This window comes from Oculina patagonica, chromosome 2, assembly GCF_052425735.1.
Source record: "Oculina patagonica isolate OP01 chromosome 2, crgOcupat, whole genome shotgun sequence".
Classification (NCBI taxonomy): domain Eukaryota; kingdom Metazoa; phylum Cnidaria; class Anthozoa; order Scleractinia; family Oculinidae; genus Oculina; species Oculina patagonica.
The window spans coordinates 44,948,696-44,976,633 of NC_135759.1; the positions used below are offsets into that span (position 1 = coordinate 44,948,696).

Genomic DNA, 27,938 nt, shown 5'->3' on the forward strand with positions numbered 1-27,938 from the left:
ATTATTTTGGTTTATGTGTCTATTTTTACTACTCTAATCAATGTCTCTTAGATGTTGCATCAAGGTTTTATTCCAGAAAAACAGGAAGACATAACAGAACTATTGTTTATTTTTGGTGTCTTTGATCTTTTTGTGTTTGGTTACAAAACGTGTCCAATCCCACTTTATTGATGACTCTGTAAGTATCTTAAAAATCTCGGCTCATTTAGATAAGATCTGTACACGGGGGCCAATACAATTAATTGTCACGAATAGTGATGCATGTCTACATCGATCTTTAGTTCTAGAAGAATATAAAATCACTTCAGCTTGTGATTTATTACTTTTATTTAAAGTTTAGGTCCTGGAAATTACTTAAAAACATACTGAATATCATAATTGTTGTGTTACTTTTCCCATACATGTTTCGAGAGGTTCTTATCTTTAAATTACCATTGTTTAATCTTAACAATAACTTAAGCACTTTGTTGACGAGGCTTGGATGATGCATCCAATGTATCAATAAACAAAACAGGAAACCAAAGCTGACCTCTTGAGTCCAGAAACGCTAAAAGTTCATAATTAGTATTGCTTCTCAAAAACGTAAACATAGAAACAGAAAAACAGGAAGACATATCAACCATTCCGCTTAGACTTTAACCCCAACCTTAACATGTACGTACTTGAATAGTTTTGTTTGAATTATTAGTAATTTGAATTATTTCAAAGTTGAGTGCGCCGTGAATGACCAACCTAAGTTACTGCGTGACTGATCCAGAATTTTTAAATTTTGTAGACCCAAATTCCGCTTAAAATGTTGAGCAAAGTGCCTCTCGGCAATGCTGTGAAGTTCGATAAAAAGAAATTTCCACATTTCTTAAGTTCGCCGTTATGCTCCTACTCATCAAGCCGTCACCAAGGCAATGAAGTTAAAGACTATGTGATGAATTTAGAAGTAGAAGGCAAGGTCTCCGTGTTGATGGGTCTCGCTGAAGCTTCAGCAAAGTATCAACGGAAAGAGGAATCTTCCACCAGACGAGAAGTAATTTCCTTGTCTTGCTCGGTCTACGCCCGCAGAGGTTACCTTCTTCCCGGCAAAGAAACACCAGCGTACTCCGACAAGGGAATGGATTTCAGTATTAAAGGAGTAGAGATTGGTATGGAAGATATTTTGATTGTGACTTCGGAATATGAAAGGTGAGAAAAGTTAACATACACACCTTAACATTTTAAAATGCATGTGTGTACATGTTGGCATGTTACTGCCCCTCTTCTAGGATCACAAAGTCGTGTCTCGAAGGAGGCCATTGGCGTGTCTTTTAATTATAAGCAGTTAAACACGAAAGTTGATCGGAATTGCTAAAATGTTCGTTTGTTTATTTTTTAAATAGAAATGACAAGAGAACAGAGAATACAATTGAGATTAAGGCAAGAGTACTTTTCTTTTCGATTTCTGCCAAGATGAAAAGCATACATCAGAGTTCGCAAGTGCAGGGATTAGTCCGGATCGACCATTACTCATCTTTGACACGAGGATGGAAGAAAACGGAGTTTAGTGGCGACTGCTATGGTGAAGCATTAGCTGAAGTTGAGAGAATTGAAGATCATATGTGCAATATCCCAAACATTGTGAATAAACACCGTTATGAAGATCTTCCGCACATGCGGTTGGTGTTGAGTCCAAATGTTGCAGACGCTAACAACATTGCTTTATACCTCGAACTACAGGGCTGCATTAATGCAGTTCACATCGGCTTGGCGAGGAATAGAGAATTAAAGAAATTCTGCAACGAGTCCGTTGATAAGGACACTGACATTGGCCAACTTACACGGTTACTGCAGGATTTAGAAAACGTAGACGTTGGCAACTGTTCCTGGAAATTTCTAGACTCTGTTTGTCAAAGGATTAAGAGCGAACTATAAGAACTCTTAACCGGCTTAAAACTCCTGTCAACTCTTAAGCGGCTAGCTAAATACTTCTGTTAATCGAACAGTACATTCTTTTTGTCAAAATATAGTCTTATCAATGCGCTTGAAGACGATATTTGAGAACTCTTTATCACTTTTTTTGTGCAAATCTAAAACTTGTTCATCACCCTGTTTGTTACCTGTAAAGGTATAAAACTATTTTCAATATTAATATCACTCGGACAAGTTCTTGAAACTCGCTGCATGCCTACAGGTGAAGCCAATCATTTTTACTACACCGAGAGATCTTTTTAAATCTTCTTATTGCAACCACATGGCCCTTAATTCTGGGAATCAGCTTATTTATTTTTTTGTATTGTTGACGCCCGGGCAAGCGTGTGTTTTAAATAAAGTTTACCTACTTCCGTTTTTGGATCAAAATAAAAATATTATTTTGTTTTGTACTTTTAGGAGGAGGGAAACATCAGTGCTTTAAGAATAAACCTAAACCTAAATGAACAGTTCTTTTCAAACATAGTGAAATATATTGCAGCAGATTCTCGAAATCATCTTTCATTGCCGGTCAAATACCCCATTTTATTTGTCTTGAGAAAACAGTGCCAGAAAAGGTTGCTTCGCCTCTAAAGACGAAAAAGGTTGCTGTACACAGGCGAACATTTTACGTTAGCGGACACGTACATTTTGGCTGACATTTGGCTTCAATGTCCTCAAAACATCCTCTGCAAAACACTGCTCCTATTTTCCGAACTTTTATTTATTTGATACGGCATTAAATTTTAGAAGGGAAAAAGGACAGAACACAGAACACAGACAGAACACAAAACTTGGGCCCAAGGGGCAAAGAGTATATGTGGTATGAAAGTTAAGGTTTAAAAATGAAGTTGTAGAAAATTAAACGCTTGTTTACAAACTATACAAGTAGTTGTCTATGAAAGTATAAACGATATCCCATATGATATATGGACCATATATCACTAAAAACCAAAAACTCAATATGCCGATGAATACAGCTATGACTAAACCGCATTATTATTATTATTATTATTATTATTATTATTATTATTATTATTATTATTCTCTATATAAACTTTAAGATCATTTGCCTCGAGTCATTGTGCTGAAAAAGAACTAAAAAACAGGAAGACATAACATAGCTATTGAATTCTTTGGGAGCGTAGATATATTTTTATATTTGGTCACGAAACGTTTTATATAATTATCTTGGCTTGAATAGATTGGCGCTAGTTTATACGTAAAACAATATCGCTTTTTATCTTGGTTTCTTAATGGGTCTTGGTGCATTAAGATAAGAGTTGTAAATGGAAGCCAATAAAATTAGAAATTTGTCGGTCACGATTAGTTATGCTCGATTTTTGCATCTATAGCTCAAACAAAAAAATCGAATCGATGCCTTAGCTAAGATGTAAATGTGACTTCAGTAGGATCATAAATAAAACAAGTTATATATTTGTATTCGGTTAAACATACTTTAAGATGTGGATCATTTTTAAAATTTTTCTCATTCGTGGGTTTGAGATGTTGCCTCAAGCTATAGAACAGAAAAACAGCAGAGCTATTGTTTAGTTTAGATGTGTCTTAACGTGTTCAGTTAATAGGTTTAACAGCGCTCAGCGCAATTCCATTAGAGTTGCAAACAAGGCCAATATCATTAATTATCAAGATAAGTAACGGATTTACAATGAGTTTTTTTAATTACCGCCGTGTTATCTAAACCACTTTGCTGACGCAGTTTAGAGCATGAAGCCAATTTACCCCGATACGAGATTTGGGATAAAATATGCAATTTTTATTACTCTCACTTTCATATTAGTGTCAACTAGTGTTTACTCTTCGCGAAACTGAAATAGATGTTGAAACGAAAAATTGGACATGCACACGATTAATTGATCTCGTGCCTTTAGAGTCATCCTTGTCTGTCTTTGCAAGTCACGCGGTTGCTGCAGGCATACTGCAACTGTATTTACAAGCAAGATTCAGCACAATTTGCTTTAATGAAGAAATATTTCAGTTGGTGACGATAACTCAGCTAGTTTTCTTATGTAAAACAAATTTGCTTTAAGTCGGGGAACTCGGCTACGAGGAAAATATTTCTGTTTTTATGCCTTTATCGGCTTTCATAAAAATCATAGCCAAGTCATTTCGCTCCCGAGATTGTGTTCAATTAGTAGGTTGACGCTCTGGAACTATAGTTGTAAACGGGGGCCAATACAGTTAATTGTCACGATTAGTGAAGTGTGTCTTTATCCTAAAGCTCTAACAAAAGAAATCGATTCAGCTAGTGGTGTTGTATTTGAAAAGGTTATGTTATGGAAATTTCTTAACTAGTTTTGACACCTGATTATTTTATCTTCTCAGTAACTTAAGCACTTTGTTGACAAAGTTCAGATTATGCAGCCAATTACCCCGACAACAGAATTTGCACACATTTTTGATTTTATAGTTCTCTCATAGCAGTGGTAACTTATTTTAACACTTCAGGTAACATAAAAATGCGTTTTGCTCGACACACGATCATGCGATCAATTATACCTATACGTTTAGAGTAATTAATGTCAGATATGCGGTCCAATTAATAGTAAAAGAATATTAACACACCCAAACTAAATAATAGATCTGCTATGTCTTCCTGTTTTTCTGTATGCTATGACCTCGAGGCATGTTCTAAAAGTCTTTTTCGGAGAAATTATAACATTTTTGAATTGTATTGTATTCACACAGATTACTTGAACAATGTACAAAATAGTGTTAAGTTTCTTAGTTCGCTGTCGAAATTTCCAGTTTAGTTTCTTTTTTGCTTTAGGTAGAAAGAGGTCTTATTAAGCAACCTTGTAACCACCATTCTACCCGAGTGTGCGGATTTCAACTCCCATGCGCAAACATTTTCAATTATTAACGTGATAATCCTTCAGGCCGAATCTGGGGTGCTCTCTTCGGCATCCTTTGTGTCCCTTTTCTTTGTCGCCCTTTCTGTTCTTCGGGCCCTCAATACATTATTAAGTCCCACAGTTCATCGTCTGTATCTTAACAAGTTTTTGTACTCGGGCGCACTACGAACACTCCGTACCTTTCGTTCATGCTAGTTACAGATAATTACATGCACCATGCACATAGCTTTGTTTAATTTACGCAAAAAGGTTGATCGACTGATACCTTTAATGACATGACCAAGTTTTGAAGTTTTCTTGGTTAAAAAATATCAGAAAAATAGTTGGTAACACAGTTCAAATGTATTCTTCTCTACTCATAACTCTAATCAAAGTTAACAGGAATTTAATGAATGTGTTTAATTTTTGGTTATGTTGTCATTAGACTTAGTGTTTTAGCATTGTTCTTTGTTTATATATTTGGCTGAGCTTTTTATACTTGGTCCTTCCTAGTTTTCTTCGCTTTATTGGTTATTTCTCTTATAAGTTATTGAGTTTTGAGTCTCTGTCTCCTTTACTAGTTGCATGTGCTTACGATTTTTCTGTGGAGTTAAGCAATTAGTGGACTTTGAAAAACAGGAACACAAAGCTCATTCAACGTACCTTTGTGATATTGGTTTAGAAACCTGCCTTGTCATCCTCCAATGACTTTAATGCATTATCATGCGTCACACGTCACCAGTTAATAAATTGAATTTTCATGTTGATTTCTTTTAAGTTGGAGGGTGAAGTTACAAGTTAAAGATAAATTTTGAAGGTAAGATAATAATAGTGATGATGATAATAATAATCAATTCTGCATAAAGTATTGACAACGTCTCAAAGATTCTCGAATTTACAAGATTTGATTATACATTGGAGGGTAATCGATTCATGCAGAATGTCTTTTGCTTTTTCTATTAAGCTTTGCGCTTCCATGTTGTAGTATCTAAGATAAATTGTTATAACATCTGTGATCGTATTATAATAAAAATCGTAAAACGCAAATATAGTCGAACTTCGACTTTCAGATATTTCGTGATTTTTTTGTTGTTTGCTTTGAATGAATGTTTTGTAATCTGGGAAAAGGGAGGGGGGGGGGGGGGGGACTCTTTAAAACATTGGTTTTCTGCTTTTTTAAGCCAGCTTTTGACAAGAAAAAGAGGACAAGAAATTCATACACTTCCTGCACATGAATGAGTCATTTAGATTTCGAGATACGAATGACAAGTGACTTTAATTGGATTATTTTGTAAACTACGGCTAGTACGTATAAGCTGCGAAAGTAAACAACGTCATTCACGGCCAGTTATGAATGTAAAGTCCATGGAACTAGTTCAAAGCGATTAATGAGAATTTCGTGTAAGATGCAATGGCTTGATTTTCGTTTCTATCGTTAAGGCAGATGTAGGTACCGTAATGATTCGATTTCGCGCCCTCCCAACAGTAAACGCTCCGTTTATAACAAGAGCCTCTCCAGAGATAGTTAAAGTATTCAAAACACAAGTAAAAAGAGGAAATTTGATCAAAAGAAATCTATAAGTAAATAATGCAAACGCAGACATTATGAAACCAGTAAGTACGTAGCTTTTGATCCAGTCGCAACTTAGTTTTTCTCATACTTTCCTCTGTTCCCCTGTACCACTGTTCCACTGTTCCACTGTTCCCCTCTGTTCCTCTGTTCCACTGTTCCATTGCGCCACTGTTCCATTGCGCCACTGTTCCACTTCAGTCTCCACTGTTTGCTCTGTTCCTTTGTGCCACTGTTTTACCGTGTTACACTGTGCCACTGTTCCTCTGTTCCACACTATTCCATTGTAACCCTGTTTCGCTGAACAACTCTTCCACTCTGTTCCACTGCGCCTCTGTTTCACTGTTTCACTCTGTTCAACTATGCCACTGTGTTAATGTTCCACTGTTTAACTCTGTTCTTCTGTACAGCTGTCCCACTCTGTTCCAATAAAGTTTCTTTTAAGCAAAGTTTAATACATAGCTAAATGTCTACATTAGATTCACCAAAAACTCAATAAGTAGTAACACAATTATGACCAAACCGTACTTTTAATTATTCTATACATTAACTTTGAGATCATTTTACTCGAGTCAAAGTGCTAAAAAAGGACTAGAAAAACAGGAAGACATAACATAGCTATTGTATTTTTTGGGTGCGGAGATTCTATTATATTTGGTCACGAAATGTTTTTAACAATTATCTTGGCTTGGATAGATAAGCGTCACTTCTTTTGTAAAGCAAGTATAGCTCTTTATCTCGGTTTCCTAAGGGTCTAGATGCACTTAGATTTTAGAGTTGCAAACGGGGGCCAATACAATGAATAATTTGTCGGTCACGATTAGTGTAAATGCTGGATGTTTACATCTATATATATCTCAACCAAAATACTCGAATCGTTGTCTTAGCTATAGTTCAAGATATAGCTTAAGAACTAAAGACTCGAATAACACGGTTAAACACATTTTTAGATGTAGATCATTCTTTAAATTTTTCTCATTCATGAGTTGTTTCCTCAAGCTATAGAGCAGAAAACCAGGATGAAATAGAATAACAGAGCTATTGTTCAGTACAGATGTGTCGTAACGTGTTCAGTTAATAGGTTTAACAGCTATCAGGGCAATAGTATAAGAGTTTTTTTTTTTATAAAGAGCCAATATTATTGGCTTTCATAAGTGACAACTAGTGTTAAACTTTTCGCGTAACTGAAATAGATGTTCTCAACTAGTGTTAAACTTTTCGCGTAACTGAAATAGATGTTAAAAACACAAAATTGGACACACGATTAATTGATCTCGTGCCTTTACAGTCGTCCTTGTCCGTCTTTGAAAGTCACGCGGTTGCTGAAGGCATACTGCATCACTTTTGCGGCAGGTTTAGTAAGGACGTTTTTTATTTACAAGCAAGATTCAGCACAGTTTGAAGAATTATTTAAGTAGGTGACGATAACTCAGCTAGTTTTATTACGTAGGACAGTTTTGCCTTAAGTGAGGGAAACTCGGATACGAGGAAAATATGATCTGCTACGACTGCTTGGGGTTTAGCAATTTTGTTTCTATGCCTTTATCGGCTTTTATAAAAATCAAAGCCACGTCATTTTGCTCCCGACATTGTGTTCAATCAGTAGCTTGACGCTCTGGTACTAGAGTTTTAAACGGAGGCCAATACAATTAATTGTCACGATTAGTGAAGTATGCCTTATCCTAAAGCTCTAACAAAAGAAATCGATTCAGCTAGTGATGTTGTATTTGAAATGGTTATGCTATGGAAATTTCTTAACTAGTTTTAACACCATTGTTTTATCTTGGCAATAACATAAGTACTTTGTTGACGAACTTCAGATTATGCAGCCAATTATCCCGAAAACAGATTTTGCACACATTTTTGATTTTATAGTTCTCTCATATCAGTGGTAACTTATTTTAACACTTCAGGCAACATAAAAAGGCGTTTTCCTCAACACACGATCAATTAAATTAATACTTTTAGATCCTTTTAGAGTCACTGACATCAGAGAAGCGTTCCAATTAATAACAATAGACGTTAATGATGACAGGTTTCAACTCTGGCATGCAAACATTTTCAATTACTAACGTGACAATCCCTCAAGCCGAACTCTGGGGTGCTCTCTTTGGCATCCTTTGTGGCCCTTTCCTTTCTCTCCCTTTTTGGTGTTGCCGTCAATACATTATTAAGTCTCACACTTCATCGTCTGTATCTAAACAAGTTTTTGTACTCGGGCGCACTATGAGCAAGAAGCTTTCGTTCATGCTAGTTACAGGTCATTACACCACAACATAGCTTTGTTTAATTAACACAAAATGGTTGATTGAGGCACACTGACACCTTTAATGACATGACCAAGTTTTGAAGTGTTCTTGGTTAAAAAAGTATTAGAAAAATAGTTTTTAACACAGTTTAAATATATTCTTCTTTACACGTACCTCTAATCAAAGTTAACAGGAATTTGATGAATGTGTTTAATGTTTAGTTATGTTGTCATAAGACATACTATTTTAGCCTTTGTCCTTGTTTATATATTTGGCTGAGCTTTATGTGCTTGGTCCTCCCTCGTTCTCTTTGCTTTAGTTGGTAATTTTGCTTGTAAGTTATTAAATTTGGAGTATTTCTGTCTCCTTTAGTTGCATGTGTTTACGGTTTTTCTGTGGAGCTAAGCAATAAGTGGACTTTGAAAAACAGGAACACAAAGCTCATTCAACGTTCCTTTGTGATATTGGTTTAGAAACTTGCCTTATCATCCTCTAATGACTTTAATGCATTATCATGTGTCACACGTTACCAGTTATAAGTTGAATTTTCCTTTTGATTTCTTATTAGGTGGAGAGTGAAGTCACAAGTTGAAGGGACATTTTAAAGGTAAGATAATAATAATGATTATTTCTGCATGCAGTACTGACAACTTCTCAATGATTCTCGACTTTTCAAGATTTGTTTATACATCTGAGGATAAACGATTCGTGCAAAATGCCTTTTGCGTTTACTCTTTGGCTTTGCACTTCCATGTTGTAAGATAAATTGTTATGACATTTGGTGTAGTGGATATCACTAGCAACAGGGAGACGCGGGTTCGAATCCTGCTCGGGGCATGCAAGTTTTCTTTTATTTCAGAGACGTGTGTCGAAAGCCATCTGTAATTTATTTACATCTTTCTTTCTACGTTTGTAAGGCTTTCTAGGCTTATAAAATTTCTATCTGTCACGTAACCCAATTAAATTTGGGAATTTAGCCATGAAACACACAAATGTCTCGAAAGAAAAATGCCCTGTGGATTGACCGCGTTCGATCCGATACATATCAATAAGTTGCCACGTATCCAGCATGGTTGACCCGATGGTGTAGTGGATATCACGTCTGACTAGTAACAGGGAGAGGCGGGTTCGAATCCTGCTCGGGGCATACAATTTTTCTTTCATTTCAGAGACGTGTGTCGAAAGCCATTTCTTTCTACGTTCTTGAGACCTTACTCCGAATTGCGTCCACGCTTGTTTGTTACTTTAAAAAGCAACGTACCTCAGTAGTCACTTTAAAAACCATTAGCTTTACAAGGGCCATGCGGAATAACGTGATAAGCTAAACAGTTTGAGCAATGACCAATTCTCGTGTTTATAATGCCGTTTGCTAACTGCATTGATAACTTACAAACACGATGATGAGAAACCCGAAATGTTATCCTAAAATAACCGCCACTTAGCGCACAGTGGAACAGAATGGAACAGTGGCACTGTTCTATAACGGTTTCAAGTGAAATGAACATCATAGCTGTCACGCTTTTATACGAAACAAATAAAATTCTAACGCTTTTTAACACGCTGTGCCACTGTTCCATTCTGTTCCACTGTGCCACTATGTGCCGCTGTGCCACTGTTGCACTGTGCCATGTTCCGCTTTGCCACTGTTTCACCTTGTTCCACTGTGCCACTCTTCCACTGTTCTCCTCTGTTCCACTGTGCGATTTTGCACTGTTCTTCTGTTCCACTGTCTCATGTTGCACTGTACTACTGTTCCATGTTCTTCCACTGTGCCACTGTTCCACTGTTCCATTATTCCATACTGTTCAACTATTCTACTTTGTTCCACTGTACCACTGTATATGTTTTCGTAATCAGGTTCACTTTTTCCATTTTTTTAAGGGAACATGGAAATACCAGCTTATACATCGCCCACGTTATGTCTTGGGCGTACATTTGACAACGAAACGTCGAGAGCATGCGGCGACATCTTCGAATCCAGCACTGACATACCAACTAAGCCGATTAATGTGAACAAGTTTTCGTTCAACTACAAAGTCGTCAAAAGCAGCAAAGATGTAAATGACTTACTGGACGTGTCTGGTGAGCTATCGTTGAAAATCAAGGCCAATCTTCTCAAGGTGGAAGGGTCAGGACAGTACATAAATGAGAAAAAGACGGAAGAGGGAACAACCAACCTTCTAGCTGTGATGAAATGTACCACGGTAATACATTTATACTGAATTTCATTTCACCCAGTAGGCGAGGCAGCACATATATTAACAATGCAGTCTTTATCTGTCTGTCAATCAACAGTTACTATCTGCTAAAAAAATGCTTTTCTCGAACCTTTCTTTTTGACTGATTTATTTATTAAATAAGAACAAACTTTCGCTTGTCTTAAGACACAATATGGTGTATTCACTCTCTTGCAAACAATGCATTAAGCTTGTAAATTATAGTCAGGTTGTTACAATGGAATCAAAAAAATGATTTATTTGTCGTGCACGGTCACCAACAATCAGGTTCTACTGTTGAAGTAAGCTTATCTCTTTCTTCCCTGTTAAAATATAATAACATTAAACAATATACATCAGAAGGACGTTCAACCAAATTCACAAACTATCATAACAAAGTAACCTGATCAGAATTTAATTTCAAAAATACCTTTAGGTAATTGAGACCATTGTTGGACGACCGAAACCAACAGCATTTGTTGAGGGATTGGGTACTCAATATGTAAGGAGCGTTACATATGGCGCGGAGATGGTGGCAAGTCTCAAATTCAAGTCCTCGTCAAGTTCAGAAACGTATGTAGGAGTGCCACTGCCACTGCCACTACCACTACCACTACCACTAACACTAACACTAACACTGCCACTGCCACTGCCACTGCCACTGCCACTACCCCACTACCACTACCACTACCACTACCACTACCATACCATTACCACGAACACCAACACTACAACTAACACTACCACTAACACTACCACTAACAATGCCACTACCACTACCACTAACACTAACACTAACACTGCCACTACCACTACCACTACCACTACCTCTTCCACTACCACTAACACTACCACTGCCACTACAACTGCCACTAACACTAACACTAACACTAACACTAACACTAACACTGCCACTACCACTAACACTGCCACTACCACGACACCAACACTACCACTACCACTACCACTACCACTACCACTACCACTACCACTACCACTACCACTTCAACTAGCACTACCACTGCCACTGCCACTACCACTACCACAAACACTGCCACTACCATACCACTAACACTAACACTACCACTACCACTACCACCACACTACCACTACCACCAACACTACCACTACCACCAACACTACCACTAACACTAACACTAACACTGCCACTAACACTACCACTACCACTACCACTACCACGGACACTACCACTACCACGGACACTACCACTACCACTACCACTATCACTACCACTACCACTACCACTACCACTACCACTACCACCACACTACCACTACCACCAACACTACCACTACCACTGCCACTACCACTACCACTACCACCAACACTACCACTACCACTACCACCAACACTACCACTAACACTAACACTAACACTGCCACTAACACTACCACTACCACTATCACTACCACTACCACTACCACTACCACTACCACTACCACTACCACCACACTACCACTACCACCAACACTACCACTACCACTACCACTACCACTACCACTACCACTACCACCAACACTACCACTACCACCAACACTACCACTAACACTAACACTAACACTGCCACTAACACTACCACTACCACTACCACGGACACTACCACTACCACGGACACTACCACTACCACTACCACTATCACTACCACTACCACTACCACTACCACTACCACTACCACTACCACTACCACTGCCACTGCCACTACCGTCAACACCAACACCAACACCAACACCAACACCAACACTACCACTACCACTACCACTACCACTACCACCACACTACCACTACCACCAACACTACCACTACCACCAACACTACCACTAACACTAACACTAACACTGCCACTAACACTACCACTACCACTACCACGGACACTACCACTACCACGGACACTACCACTACCACTACCACTATCACTACCACTACCACTACCACTACCACTACCACTGCCACTGCCACTACCGTCAACACCAACACCAACACCAACACCAACACTACCACTACCACTACCACTACCACTACCACCACACTACCACTACCACCAACACTACCACTACCACCAACACTACCACTAACACTAACACTAACACTGCCACTAACACTACCACTACCACTACCACTACCACTACCACTACCACTACCACGGACACTACCACTACCACGGACACTACCACTACCACTACCACTATCACTACCACTACCACTACCACTACCACGGACACTACCACTACCACTACCACTACCACTACCACGGACACTACCATTACCACGGACACTACCACTACCACTACCACTATCACTACCACTACCACTACCACTACCACTACCACTACCACCAACACTACCACTACCACCAACACTACCACTAACACTAACACTAACACTGCCACCAACACTACCACTACCACTACCACGGACACTACCACTACCACGGACACTACCACTACCACTACCACTATCACTACCACTACCACTACCACTACCACTACCACTACCACTACCACTACCACTACCACTGCCACTGCCACTACCGTCAACACCAACACCAACACCAACACCAACACTACCACTACCATTACCACTACCACGAACACTAACACTACCACTAACACTGACACTGACACTACCACGAACACCAACAATACCACTAACACTACCACTGCCACTGCCACTGCCACTGCCACTGCCACTGCCACTGCCACTGCCACTGCCACTGCCACTGCCACTGCCACTGCCACTGCCACTGCCACTGCCACTACCACTACCACTACCACTACCACTACCACTACCACTACCACTACCGCTACCACTGCCACTGCCACTGCCACTACCGCTACCGCTACCACTACCACTACCACTGCCACTGCCACTGCCACTGCCACTGCCACTGCCACTGCCACTGCCACTGCCACTACCATACCATTACCACGAACACCAACACTACAACTAACACTACCACTAACACTACCACTAACAATGCCACTACCACTACCACTAACACTAACACTAACACTAACACTAACACTGCCACTGCCACTACCACTACCACTACTACTACCACTACCGCTACCACTGCCACTGCCACTGCCACTGCCACTGCCACTGCCACTACCACTACCACTACCACTACCACTACCACGAAAACGATTAGGAACACTAACATTACCACTAACACTACCACTACCACTGCCACTGCCACTGCCACTGCCACTGCCACTGCCACTGCCACTGTCACTGCCACTGCCACTGCCACTGCCACTGCCACTGCCACTGCCACTGCCACTGCCACTGCCACTACCACTAACATGAACACCAACATTACCACTACCACTGCCACTACCACTAACATGAACACCAACATTACCACAAACACTATCACCACCACGAACAATACAACGAACTACCACTACCACTTCCACTACCACTACCACTACCACTACCACTACCACTACCACTACCACTACCACTACCACTACCACTACCACTACCACTACCACTACCACTACCACGAAAACGATTAGGAACACTAACATTACCACTAACACTACCACTACCACTGCCACTGCCACTGCCACTGCCACTACCATTGCCACTGCCACTGCCACTGCCACTACCATTGCCACTGCCACTGCCACTGCCACTGCCACTGCCACTGCCACTGCCACTGCCACTGCCACTACCACTAACATGAACACCAACATTACCACAAACACTATCACCACCACGAACAATACAACGAACTACCACTACCACTTCCACCACCACTAACACTACCACTAACACTACCACTACCACTACCACTACCACTACCACTACCACTACCACTAACACTACCACTACCACTACCACTACCACTAACACTACCACTACCACTACCACTACCACTACCACGAAAACGATTAGGAACACTAACATTACCACTAACACTACCACTACCACTGCCACTGCCACTACCACTAACACTACCACTACCACTACCACTACCACGAAAACGATTAGGAACACTAACATTACCACTACCACTACCACTACCACTACCACTTCCACTACCACTAACACTACCACTACCACTACCACTACCACTACCACTACCACTACCACTACCACTACCACTACCACTACCACTACCACTACCACTACCACTACCACTACCACTACCACTACCACGAAAACGATTAGGAACACTAACATTACCACTAACACTACCACTACCACTGCCACTGCCACTGCCACTGCCACTGCCACTGCCACTGCCACTGCCACTGCCACTACCACTGCCACTGCCACTGCCACTACCACTGCCACTGCCACTAACACTGCCACTACCACTAACATGAACACCAACATTACCACAAACACTATCACCACCACGAACAATACAACGAACTACCACTACCACTTCCACTACCACTACCACTACCACTACCACTACCACTACCACTACCACTACCACTACCACTACCACTACCACTACCACTACCACTACCACGAAAACGATTAGGAACACTAACATTACCACTAACACTACCACTACCACTGCCACTGCCACTGCCACTGCCACTGCCACTGCCACTAACACTGCCACTACCACTAACATGAACACCAACATTACCTCTACCACTACCACTAACACTAACACGAACATTACCACAAACACTATCACCACCACGAACAATACAACGAACACTACCACGAACACTAACACTACCACTACCAGGAACACCAACACCAACACTACCACTTCCCTCGCCACTGCCACTACCACTACCGCTACCACTAATACTGCCACTACCACTACCACTACCACTACCACTGCCACTGCCACTGCCACTGTTCAGTTTTTAAAATCAGAGTACTGTATTCACCATTGCGGTATTTCCCCATGCTCCACTGTAAAAACCATATAGATATTTGTTGCTTCAGTAGGTATTTCGAGCCTCTGTGGTTAGAAATAGTGTATGGATTTTTACCATGTTAGTCTGAAGTAGCGTATGGCTTGTATACTTTGGCCTGGAATTTGGGTGGTATTATTAAAAAATTTTACCACTACCACTACCACTACCACTGCCACTGCCACCGCCACCGCCACCACCACCAACACCAACACCAACACTACCACTGCCACTGCCACTGCCACTGCCACTGCAACTGCCACTGCCACTGCTACTATTACTACTACTACTACTACTACTACTACTACTACTACTACTACTACTACTACTACTACTACTACTACTACTACTACTACTACTACTACTACTACTACTACTACTACTACTACTACTACTACTACTACTACTACTACTACTACTACTACTACTACTACTACTACTATTGCTGCGGCTACTACTTCTCCTACTGTTTCTGCAGCTTCCCTACTTCAGTAACTTGTCCAGTTTTAACTTTAACTGTTTGTCTATTTAGAGAACACATTAAAGGAAGTGCCGAAGGCGAATTAAGTCTCTCTGCTGTCAACGTCGGACTGAAAGCGTCGTTGGACAAACTGTCCAAAGAGTGTAATGACGTGTCGAACATCACCATCAAATATTATGCAACGGACATGCCAGACAAACTTCCGACAACTCTAGAAGGATTGGTGTCTTTGATTGAGAATTTCCCTTCAAGACTGGAGCGTATTAATGATGGTAAAGGAATTCCTATGAAGGTGAGGTAGCACATCTGTCAGATATACCTTGTCATATAGTAGCGGTAAATTTCTTTCTTTTATTAGTAGAAGTTCGTTGGTAGATTTCAGATTTTTTTAAGGACTGTAATACTCCAGGCAGCGTATGAATTATGATTCTCCTTTCCAGTAAAGTTGTTCAGTTTTTAAAATCAGAGAAATAGTGTATGGAATTTTACCATGTTAGTCTGAGGTAGTGTATGGCTTGTATACTTTGGCCTGGAATTGGGTGGTATTATTAAAATTTTTCCCATCGAAAACGGGGGATTTGAAGCCACTCTCAAGTGTCAACGGAAAAAGAAGCCATTCCTGAGTGCCTGAGATTATTTATCACTGTACTTATTTTAGAGGTGTAATAAAGTATGAAAAGTCAGATATTTTGAACTGAAACAGCGGGAAGGTTGCAAGAAACATGTGGACAGAATTTTGGGTAGTAACCCTGCCCCTACCCCTTCACCGGGTTTTCTCACAATATCAAAGAATTATGTCTGATACTTTTTCGTTATAGTTCGAACTCCGGCCCACAACGGACATTATACCAAACGCAGTAGCATACCTACAGAGCAGTGTGTTGACGTATCAAATAGAGGACTTGGAATACCGCTTTGATGATCTTCGTAACGCTCTGACCTTCGCTAAGACATACAATCGGAGTGTCGAGACACCACACGATGATATTCAAAGGTTCATCTCTGAGATGAACGAACTATTGCCAGTGTTCTATTCAGCAATTTCTTCTTTGGACAAAAGAGAGGGGAAAGAGCGACTTGATTTTTGTTTGCAAGCCTACAAGAAAGCCTTAGACGGCTATGATGTAGAGGGAAAATTTGTCCGTGAGTGGAACAAAATTTTGAGCACAAAGGTAAGCGTAAGTTTTACATGTTGTAATTAAGATTTGGATTATGCTTAGTGTGCGTATATCGAGTTATGGATGCACGCAAGAAGTTTGCCAACGACTTAGTAATTATCTTGTTCTCGGCTGGTTGAGCAAACGTAAAAAGGAAAAAAATACAGAGAAATGGTTACCATTAATATTGCCGCAGAAAAATTTGTGGCCTTTTTAGTTACTGTTGAATGCCTTTCCACTAGAGTTTGTTGCAGCTTTATTTTTGGAAACATTTGGGAAGCGCGCCGGTTCTGGTTCGTTTTCGTTGATCTTGCTTGCTGTTTTGCTGGCTAAAAGGTCAACGTCGATGGAAAATTTGAATAGTTCTTCAATAGTTTCTTCCGTTTAGTTGCTGTGAAGATTGTTGGAAAGTAAGCAACGAGAAATCGCAGCTATAAAACTCGAAGGAACGAAACTGCATCTACACACGTCATCTTATATCGAGACCGTGCGTATATTTGTTAACTATTCCACGAGCGCGCGTTCGATATGAGATGGTAGATAGCCAACGAGGCGAGTGGCGTGTCGTAGGCTATAACTATCTCAATCCAACAAGTGCGAGTGGAATAGTTGTTTAATTAAAAACACCCCAAAGAATTGCAATATTTGAGCTCCCCGGCTGTTCTCGACTCGTTAGCGCGTATCGGCTACCATATTTGTGGTCAATGGTATATGAGCTCATACACTATTGCCTGTTAACCAATCAAAACTCAAAAATTGCAATATACCATTGCTTGTTTTTAATAAAGAGTTATCTACCATGGTCGATCAATAGGAATTAGATACGCCAGCACGCGCGCAATGTTATAAATATTGATAAACTTTATCAGTTGTATTGAACTTGCCATACCCTGCGATCTGGCGAAAGAAACTCTAGTCTTTGAAGAAGCTACGTCACGGACGGTGTATCTGGAAAAAGTTTCTCGTTTGGATTTCGTTTTAATTTCCTCTGTTGTAACCATCCTCGTTTTATTGCATAAGGGTTAATCCGATCGCGATTGATTGCATTGCATGTGCCCATTATACGAACACCAAAATACAAGAAACTTTTTATCTGATTCAGTATTATTAATACTTGATCTTGTCGGAAGAATTGTTCGTCATTAAATTGGAAGTTAGATTATTTGATTTGAAAGTGATGACAACTGGAATCTCCTACTACACAAAGAAGCTTACAAAATTGAGTTTCTTACACTATCCTTGAACAATGGCTTTATAAAAGCCAGCAGAGAACTATGCCTTTTCTCCCGAACTAGTCGTAATATAAATAAGTTATAGCACTACAGATTCCCCTCTCTGGCCCTACTTATGTATTGGCAATGCTATGTGACATGTGACATTTAATAAGTGAGTCCGACCTATTCTGGCCAGCAATTTCAATACAATGTACAACTGAAACGTCTTTAGAATGATTTTTAGTGGTAATGCAGATATTCTCGTGAAGACTGATATTTTGTTCTTTTAAAAGGAGGTACTTGGCAAGGATCTGGAGCAAAATTAATTGCCCAATTTTTTACTCTCCCTTACCTTTCTCCAAAAACTAAAGAATGGGTTCTTAATTACAAGAAACAGCATTTGCTTGAATTCGTGATCCAACTGAATGCTGTTGAAATTGTGTCACTTTTAGCGCCCTGTCGAAAACAATTTCGCCATTTAAAATTCATAATTCACTTTTCAGAGTACCTTAGTAAGTGGCTATGGAAACCGAGTCCAAATAATTACCAGAATGAAGTCAATTGCTTGCAAGACTTCGAAGCAAAATGGACTCTGTTGTTATATTAAATAAGGCCAATTAACCTTGTTCGAAGAAAATTTGTGACAGTACTGACAGAACTCAAGCCTGAATCCTACTGTCATTCTTTTATTCATTGAGCTTAGGTTGACTTTATCAAAATATTCACTTGCTCACCCTTACCACGTCACTTTCCACCCTTTCTTCTTGCATTTTGTTTAAATTTGTTAATTATCAATTTCGATAAACATTTGACAATAAAAATAAGCGGCAGTAAGACACAACGTTTCGATGTCATCCTGACACCATGGTAAACCGTGCTTTTCATCTGTCATCTACATGGGAGTCTTTCGTGACTGGATGTGATCGCCTGAAGCTGATGTTTACGAACCTCAAGTACCAGCTTAATTAACTCAACCATTTCTCACTTTGTCACCTCAGTGATGACCAAAGATCCTCTCGTGCCAGCTGAAGTACCTAACAACAAGGATATCATTCACCGAGTGGTATTACCTTTTAAAGATCAAACGTCGGCCGATGGAGTCAAAAAACAACTATCTGTCCTGAGCAAGAAAATCGATCACACTCTTCAACCAGTATTCAAGAGTCGCAAAATCGGTGAAGATCTCAAGATGCGTGAACCAAAACCACCTTTAATAGATCAACAATGCGTTGTGTACAATTACCAATGTGATCTGTGCGATGCAGATTATGTCGGCTATACCAGCCGGCATTTACACCAACGTATTGATGAACATAGGTTCTCCGCAATCGGGAAGCATTTAAGGGCCCATTACAGTATCTTTTGGGGCCGTTGCTAGGGAGATTTCAATTGGCTGTAACTTGATATATCTTTGCTTTTATTAAACCAAATTTAGACAGGAGTTTTAAAGTGCGACTGCAAGTCAGTTGATGACGTCATCGGTGCACGTCGAATGTCACGTGACCCAGAACAAAAAACTGAGTTTTACGCAAGAAACTTACGGTCTCATTCATAGTTTGTAGTATTGTGTCAATCAGTACGTTTATCTTAAAAAATGTAAGCATGCGTTTTCCGTTAGCACAAAAACTTGAAAAATAAGTAAAGAAAATGTGTTCTTTTGACCACGTTTTTGAACACAAATTTAATGTTGTTTTGATTTTCCAAAAACGCATGCTTACGTGTAAAGAAAAATGTATTTTCTTTCGATTTACTGCAAAAAACAGAAGGTACGTTTTTTTCCTTCCGAGAAAAACTCGCATTTTCGTCCGTACCGGAAGTAAAATTATACGGTGACTGATTGGTTGAAATCATCGTAATTGACATTGCTGCACTAAGTTGGCTTTCCCCCCGCTCACGTACGCTTCAAAAACTATAATTTTTCGACACGGCAAACTTAACTTCTTGCTTGTATTCGGACAGCTTTAACAACGTTTACTGTCGCTCAACTAACTGTAGAGGCTAAGACAAATGTAAACAAAGGCGGTCGTAAGTATTAAAAGAGTTTAGTGTGAGTTTCTTTATTTTCGGCTTGTAATTTGCAAATTACCGTAAACGGTGTATAAATTAAGTTATGTTTTGTCAAGGAGGCTACAATTCATAGTTCGGTTGAATAAATAGTTAACGTTTGTAAGCTGAAATGTTTTTATACAGGTGTTTTATATAGTTTAGTTTTCGCAGTTTTGTACCTTACTGAATTTGTCCTGTGGTTAGACTGCTGTACGAATCATAATCAGCAGTGTCTGCAAGCAATTTACGGCAGATAAATCGAGTTCATTCCTATATTTCTGCGGTAACTGCGTAAAAATATTAAATCTTACCTTCGTTTCGCAAACGTAATGAATCGCTGTTTCTTTTTTCTGAGCTTCGTTTAGTTCTAGTGACAGTGCTTTAATTTTTGCCAGTAGCTTTCACAGATTTCTTCAGTGAGCTGAAGGGGAAACTGATGAAAATACGGTAGCGCCGCACATTCGCATGTTTTCTAATGCATCGGCACTACTTTTAAAAATATTTCGGCGTTTTCGTATACTTGCTTCAGGCTTCGTATATGTTTTGCAATCATTTAGTATGACAAACTTTTTTTATTTCAATTTACCCAGTTTGCTTTTACTGCAGAACAAATTCCGTCATTGGAATATGATTCTAACCGAAGGGGATCTAAACTCGCGTAAAATTTTGCCGCTAAGCTGAATCACGAATGCGAGAAAACCGGAAATAAAATTGCACTTGCGTGGCAACCGCGTAGCTTGGCAACGAGATACTGTAATGGGCCCTTAACCCTATTCAGACCGGGCTTTTTTGGACCTTCTCAGATCGGGGGGGGGGGCTTCGGAAGCCCCCCCTATGTAACTTCCAGAATATTGAAGCAATCACCATGAAACTTATAGGATGTATTGTACGTCCGAAACTCTTTCTTTTGGTATACGTCACGTGGGATGGTGACGTCACATCACGTGACAATTACATCATGATGTCAAAACAGCCGCCATCTTGGATCCGCCATCTTGGATTTCAAAATTTTTCCAAAATGCCAGAAAACCACCCAAAATCATTGCAGAGTACTCAAAATGAATAAAAATGTGCTTTAAACCCGTAAAAATGTAATAATAATGCCATTTAAGTTGATTTTTATTAACAGAAACACGCAAAATTACAAATTTGGGAAAACATGCCTGTCAAAATGCCGTTGCCATGGTGATGTCAAGTTCCTGACACATCATCCAACCCTACCAATTTGTTGCCAGATAAATTTTAGGAAAACTCAGAAAGTTTGGCAGCGTTTGGTTAAATCTTAAAAAAGTTATAAAAGTTCAAAGTCAGCGCGGGCCTCAAAAGCCCCCCCCCCGGTCTGAATAGGGTTAAAGAACGATCACAGCCTTATATTAATAACATCGGCGACCTTACCAGTAATTTTTCCGTAATTTTTCCGTATTAGAAAGAAGAAGCCTAGCCTGAACACGCAATCGGATTCTATCCGCGCGAAACTATTAGTTTAAAACAAATATGTTAATGAAACATCACACCTCTAACCGCATATATAACACTGTTGAACCGTTATTTTATTTGTCACTTGAAAATGATGTCAGGATGACATGGAAACGTTGTGTCTTACTGCCGCTTATTTTTATTGTTAAATAATTATCAATTTGCAATTCTAATTATCTTTTTTTTTCAGAAACCAGTGGAACCAAACACCAAGGTAAGTGTCGTTAACATTTTTTGGTCTACAACAATAAACAACACATCTTCTTAAAAACAAGTATAGCTGTTAAAACAAGGAGCAAAGAACTTTTGGCACATCATACACTTTTAGATACCTTAATTTCGGGATTAATATTTTAATCTTAGTGGCTACCTGCTGATTAATTCTAAAACTGATACTTTTAATTTAGCTCCCCACTGAAAAACCACTGACTATTGTCCTCCTTGGAAAGACCGGAAATGGAAAAAGTACTACTGGTAACGAAATTATTGGCAAGGAACAATTTGATGTCAGTGATAGTCCGCAGTCTGAAACGGCATACTGTCAGAAGGGAACTGGTACAGTCAACGGCAGAGAGGTTACAGTGATAGACACCCCTGGTATTCTGGATACGTCGATTGTAAAAATGATGAGAGGTTACAAGTCCTGGTTACCCGCTTACAGAGACGAACAAGAGAGAATCTTAGCAGAATTGGTAAAGATGTTCACCATGGCTCCTCAAGGATTTGACGCCATCATCCTAGTAGCTAAGTTTGGCGAGCGATTCACTGCCGAGGACGCGGAAGCATTAAAAATGCTCAAACGTTTCTTGGGTAAAGAATCTGAAGGTCACATGATCCTGATACTCACACGTGGCGATGAAGCTGAACGCAATGCACGGAGGAAGAAAGTATCCCCGGTCGACAGGTACGTGAAACAATGGATCCGTGGGCTACCAGATTGGGTGCAAGATTTCATCCACCAAATTGGAGACAGGATAGTCTTATTCAACAACTTGCTGGATGCCGACACAGATTCTGAGGCTTATGACCGACAGCTAAATGAACTGATGGAGGTAAGGCATAAAGAAGCGAAGTTGAGATAGATGTAATAACTCTCATTTCGAGGCAGTGAACCTGTTATGACAGCTCTTGATGAAGAGTGGACATGGCAATTTGTCTGTCTTTTATTTCGTCATCTTTAATTTCTGAACCGCACCGTTAATTGAATATAATACAGAGAGTGATATTTTGTCAAATTGTTTAAAATATTACGATTCGCGAAGTAGTGAGTAATATTTGGAAATTTTTGAAATATCACGATCCGGTGTCATCCTCAAATAATACCGTGCAATTCATGCTAATTTTTTTTTACTATACCGGGTGAGATCCAGCCCAGTTGCAGATTTCTTGTAAGCTTTGTTTGGAGACTTGACTATTGTTGACGCAATACTAATGAGAGTCCCTTTCATCGCCCACAGCGGAAAGGTATCCCTTGAGAAATTAAAACAGTCCTTTGAGAGTTAACAAGAATGTGGTTCCTTCCGGTTCCACATTTACCCCCACTTAAAAACGCTATTCTCCTTCATTTTGCTTGTAAACAAGCAAAAAAGTCGAAAAAATCAGTGAAATCTAGTTACATTGCACATGTTAAAGTGTTAAGGTTTTCTCAAAGTAGTAGTTCGTATGGTGTGATCGTCCGCGCGAGAGTAGTTCTGGAAAGAACTGTTGTTGTTGTTGACTGGTCACTAGTGAAAAGTCACCAACAACAGTTCTTTTGAGAACTACTACAAATACTCTCACGCGGACCATCACACTATACGAACTACTGGATACTCCTGGCTTCAAACCATTTACTTGGACAGGTTTATTTCAAGCATATGTATTAACTTAGTGATCGTGTATATTTTATAAAGTTTTTTGCTGATTGATCGGTTCAATAGATCATACTCACGATAGACGCCATAGTGGCTTTCGTAGTACAGTAAAAATTAGCCGCGTTTTCTGAAGGGGACAGTCATTAAAATGATGCCGTTTTTCGAAAAAACAGCTGCTCTAAATAGCGAAGTGTCTACGCCAAAATCACATTTGAGAACCGAGTTATGGAATAACGATTTCATTATTAAGGTTAGTTTGCAAATATGCCCGATAACTTGAATTGTAAACTACGCAAGCCGTTTTCTGTTTATTAAAGCGCCGAAATTGCGTAAAACTAAGAGTATTTTTACCACAGTGCTAAAACCAAAGCACGGTATAAAAATAATGATCAGATAATAGGAACCAGCTGGAATTTTGCCGATTTTAGCTTGTCTCCCTGCTCAGGCATCAAGTGCCTAACTTACATTATACCGTGGAAACATTAACGTGACGGCTATCGTTAATAAGGCCTAAACACAACTGAAGCCTGAATAAAGGGTGACCACCTCATGCAGGTGTGACTATATTCACCCGACGCTTGCCGGTTCCCCCTCGTCTCTTACTGCCTGACAATGACATCTCGTAAACCTTACAAATAACTATTTTTGGAGCTCGCGTTCTTTTTTAAATTATAAATAGCGCTCTATTTATTTTGTTTGTTCAGGTCATAGACGTGATGAATAAAGGAAAGAGACCTTTCGTCAATGACATGACACAAAATGTCCTGGACAGCAGGATCGAAGAGACATTGGATGCCACTGGATACTCGCATGGGATAGAAAGTTTGAAGAAGAAATTAGAATTACTTGACAGACAGTTAAAAGACGAAAAGCTCAGCTACATCGAGAGGAAAAGACTCCAAGAGTCTCGGATCGAGATCGAGAAAGAAATTGAAGAATTAAAGGAAAAAGAAGATTCACGGCGAAAAGAGATTGAGCAGTCAGTGCAACGGGAGTTGGAAAGAAAGCTAAAAGACGAAGGGGGATGTTATCCCGGGTCAGCCATCTTCATTGACAAGCATGGCCATAGACGACAAATGGCTTCTTTACAAATCGGCGAAGAAGTGCAGGTCATCAACAACAACGAGATCCGGACAGAACCAGTGATTACCTTTATTCACCATCAACCAGAAGCAATGCAAGAATTCATTAAAATAACAACTATGAAGAACAACATCCTGAAGATCACTGAAGATCATCTGCTGTTTGTAGAGAAATTGGGCCAAGCAACAGCCATCCCTGCCAGAGATGTAAAAGTCGGAGACACAGTGTACGTGAGAGGAAAGCACGGTGTAGGGAAGGATGCAGTTCAGAGCATCAGCACTGTCTACGAGAAAGGTGTTTACGCCCCAGTGACCCTCAGTGGCACCATTCTCGTCAATGATGTGCACACCTCGTGTTACTTTGATGTGCTGTCTCATGAGTGGTCCCACAGAGCCATGGGTGTTGCTCGCGCCGTGCATTATGTGTCCCCTTGGATGCTGCAGTGGATCAGTGGTGTTGGACAGAAGGATGGATTCCCAGGCTGGTGCAGGCTGGCTCATAAGATGCTCACTTTGTTGGACTGAACTATTTTGCGATTTGTGTACAGCAATGCATGGTAAAAAACAGTTGTTACATTAAAAGTAGCTCGGTTGTTTAATTCTTTTCGCGGCAAGCTCGTAGTTAATCTTTTTCCTTTCATAGTGGTGCTAAAACACATGCAACCCAGATTTTTGTAGCTGGTCAATTTGGATAAACAAACTTTTTTCAATGTGTGACAAAAACTTTTAGCTTGTGCGACAAAGTAATAAGTGGCTTGTTTGTTTAACATAAATTAACACAAACAAAGGACTTTAAAACTTGCTTGCGTGAAAACGACTGTATTTAGTCAGTGTGAAAAATAACTTTGTTTCATTCTTGCGACAAAGCAATATAGCGAAGTTATGTTATAAATCTCCTTTAGTAATGCCTCTAGTTTTCGCAGAGGTATTATTTTCCATAATTTTGTGGGTCTTTGGAGATTCTGAAAATTAATTAACAGGAATTTATCATTGGAAAAAAGGCTATATGGCAAATGTTAACGTGCCCAATTTTGCAATTTCTAAACCTCGCGAAAGTAACGTTGAGAAAGGTAGGGTTAGTTGACTTAAAATAACTTGTATTTGAGCTTCATACGTGAACATTGCATTTAATTTGAATCGCTTTTTTCTAAAAATCAACCAGGGAATTATATAGTTTTAAACTATTAAAAACGCTCATGTAGCATCATATACGATAGGTTTTGACTCAGTAAACTGATTTCTACTTTTGCCGATCAAGTAGCTCAGAAAAATCAGCACCGATAAAACCTGTTTGATTAAATTCAGTTCATTTCACGTTATGACAAAAGGGCAGACCGATGCGGCAAAAATGTGAGTTGTATTAGTAGAAACGCAGCTTACGTAAGTTAAAGCTTTACTGATGTGTGGCTTCAACCATAGTATACTACAGTAGAACCCCTGTAACTCGAACTCTGAAGGGAAATGAAAAACAGTTCGAGTTAGCGGGATTCGAGTTATTGGGGCCGATTGAATATTTAATTTGCCAAGTTAATAATTGATAGTTTACCTGATTTTTCAGCACTTCAGTATACAGTACAGTGCAAATTGAACTTATTGCGTCAGAAACCCAAACACGATCATATATTCTTATGATAAGAGTGGAAAACGGCTGTCAAATACCTAATATGTCCGTTGCTCTAATCAGTGGGAAACCGTGGCGAGTTGCAAGAACCGGAATTCGAGTTATCGGGGCAAATGTGACCCAAATTTTGATCAAGGGAAAATAAATTCAGTTCGAGGGGGTTTTCAAGTCTTCGAGTTATCCGAGTTCGAGTTAACCGGGTAAAAATGACTGAAAAGTGGGGTCAAATCCAAGGGAAATGGAAGTTAGTTCGAATTGGCGGGGTCGTTCGAGTTATCCGAGTTCGAGTTACCGGGGTTCTACTGTATGTATAAATCAATAACAACGAACGATATTTTTGTTTTATACTTTGAATAATTCACGAACCAGGTGTGTGTGTGTGTGTCAATCATATTTTAATCATGAATAAAAAAAGTGTGTTCCATTTCTGTCTGGTTCGCTGTAGCAAAAGTCCCGAAATACTGACTCGTTTCCAGTCAAATGTTATCGAAAAAACACTAAGATGCGGGGGTAGTGGAATAAGGAAAGAGCAAATAATCAGGGTAGAGCATAACTGACACAAGGTCTTTATTTTTTTCCTTAAGCGAATAGTTCATTAATCGGCCTCCAGGTAACAACAGCGTTTACTCGTTTATATATCTACATACTAGCCGCAACAAAGCGTTCTCTCTTAACAGAATGCGGGTAAAGAAATGATAACCGAAATTTTTAAACAATTACGAATACTAAAAAATGGTGCCTTTCAGCGGAATTCGAACTACCGCGTTACCGATGCAGTGTTTTACCAACTGAATAAGGCCACATACACACTGGGAGCTCAGCACAGTTGGTAGAGCTTTGTGCAGTCCTATCCTTTCAAACTAAATCCAATCATGCGTGCAGCAGATGCGTGCCGTCTTCCTGATTTAGACGATCGAGACAATTAGCGTTTCGTTCCCCCTATATAGTTCTTATCACAATCCTGGCAGGGGATTTAATAAATTGCGCGACGAGTCTGACCTTTTGGGACATGGTAGCCTGGTTTTGGAAACTAAAATTGTTAAAGGTTTGATATGATTTTGAGGCAAATTTGATGCCTTAAGGACGTTCGCGCCAAAATTTTCAAATCGAAAGATTTTTACAATTTTCGCCTGTGGTCAGATAATTATTTACATGTGTCAGAAATGCCAAAAAAGTTGGGGTCACCGACTTCGTTTCAAAGAAAAAGAGTGTGGAAAACTACCCTGATTTTGAAAAATTGGGGCGCGCATTAGCAACTAGTCCAGTCCCT

The 27,938-nt window shown here is 39.7% G+C and overlaps 4 protein-coding genes across 5 annotated transcripts in view; 2 read left to right on the plus strand and 2 right to left on the minus strand.

The window, feature by feature from the left end:
• Window positions 1-27,938, minus strand: part of LOC144644906 (uncharacterized) — a 139,351-nt gene that overhangs the window by 18,054 nt on the left and 93,359 nt on the right. The window lies entirely within an intron of this gene.
• On the plus strand, window positions 794-2,927 carry LOC144642409 (uncharacterized). The gene is made up of 2 exons (XM_078501368.1): window positions 794-1,176; window positions 1,371-2,927. Exons 1-2 carry the CDS (start codon window positions 794-796, stop codon window positions 1,900-1,902), a joined length of 915 nt encoding a protein of 304 aa, XP_078357494.1. The 3' UTR covers window positions 1,903-2,927.
• LOC144644880 (uncharacterized) lies at window positions 5,323-27,086 on the plus strand. 2 transcript variants are annotated; one of them, XM_078504434.1, is made up of 9 exons: window positions 5,323-5,610; window positions 9,181-9,219; window positions 10,494-10,816; window positions 11,265-11,401; window positions 16,271-16,511; window positions 17,038-17,391; window positions 22,303-22,326; window positions 22,520-23,164; window positions 24,670-27,086. In XM_078504434.1, exons 3-9 carry the CDS (start codon window positions 10,499-10,501, stop codon window positions 25,570-25,572), a joined length of 2,622 nt encoding a protein of 873 aa, XP_078360560.1. In that variant the 5' UTR covers window positions 5,323-5,610; window positions 9,181-9,219; window positions 10,494-10,498; the 3' UTR covers window positions 25,573-27,086. The 2 variants fall into 2 exon arrangements, with proteins under 2 accessions (XP_078360560.1, XP_078360561.1); XM_078504435.1 differs by lacking the exon at window positions 5,323-5,610 and adding an exon at window positions 7,692-7,777.
• Window positions 11,522-14,207, minus strand: LOC144640302 (uncharacterized). Its single transcript, XM_078499481.1, has 5 exons — window positions 14,152-14,207; window positions 13,796-13,930; window positions 12,642-12,729; window positions 12,086-12,274; window positions 11,522-11,527 (listed from the first exon to the last, which is right to left on the minus strand). Exons 1-5 carry the CDS (start codon window positions 14,205-14,207, stop codon window positions 11,522-11,524), a joined length of 474 nt encoding a protein of 157 aa, XP_078355607.1.

Excerpts from the sequence above, each read along its gene's own strand:
- LOC144644880 (XM_078504434.1), top strand. The coding sequence starts at position 10,499 with ATGGAAATACCAGCTTATACATCGCCCACGTTATGTCTTGGGCGTACA. Across the intron at positions 16,512-17,037 it reads GTAAAGGAATTCCTATGAAG|TTCGAACTCCGGCCCACAAC; the intron begins GTGAGGTAGCAC and ends TTTTCGTTATAG. Across the intron at positions 23,165-24,669 it reads AGCTAAATGAACTGATGGAG|GTCATAGACGTGATGAATAA; the intron begins GTAAGGCATAAA and ends TTGTTTGTTCAG.
- LOC144640302 (XM_078499481.1), bottom strand. The coding sequence starts at position 14,207 with ATGTTGGTGTTCATGTTAGTGGTAGTGGCAGTGGTAGTGGTAATGTTG. Across the intron at positions 13,931-14,151 it reads GTGGTAATGTTGGTGTTCAT|TGGCAGTGGCAGTGGTAGCG; the intron begins GTTAGTGGTAGT and ends TGGCAGTGGCAG. Across the intron at positions 12,275-12,641 it reads GTGTTGGTGGTAGTGGTAGT|AGTGGTAGTGGTAGTGGTAG; the intron begins GTTGGTGGTAGT and ends AGTGGTAGTGGT.
- LOC144642409 (XM_078501368.1), top strand. The coding sequence starts at position 794 with ATGTTGAGCAAAGTGCCTCTCGGCAATGCTGTGAAGTTCGATAAAAAG. Across the intron at positions 1,177-1,370 it reads GTGACTTCGGAATATGAAAG|AAATGACAAGAGAACAGAGA; the intron begins GTGAGAAAAGTT and ends TTTTTTAAATAG.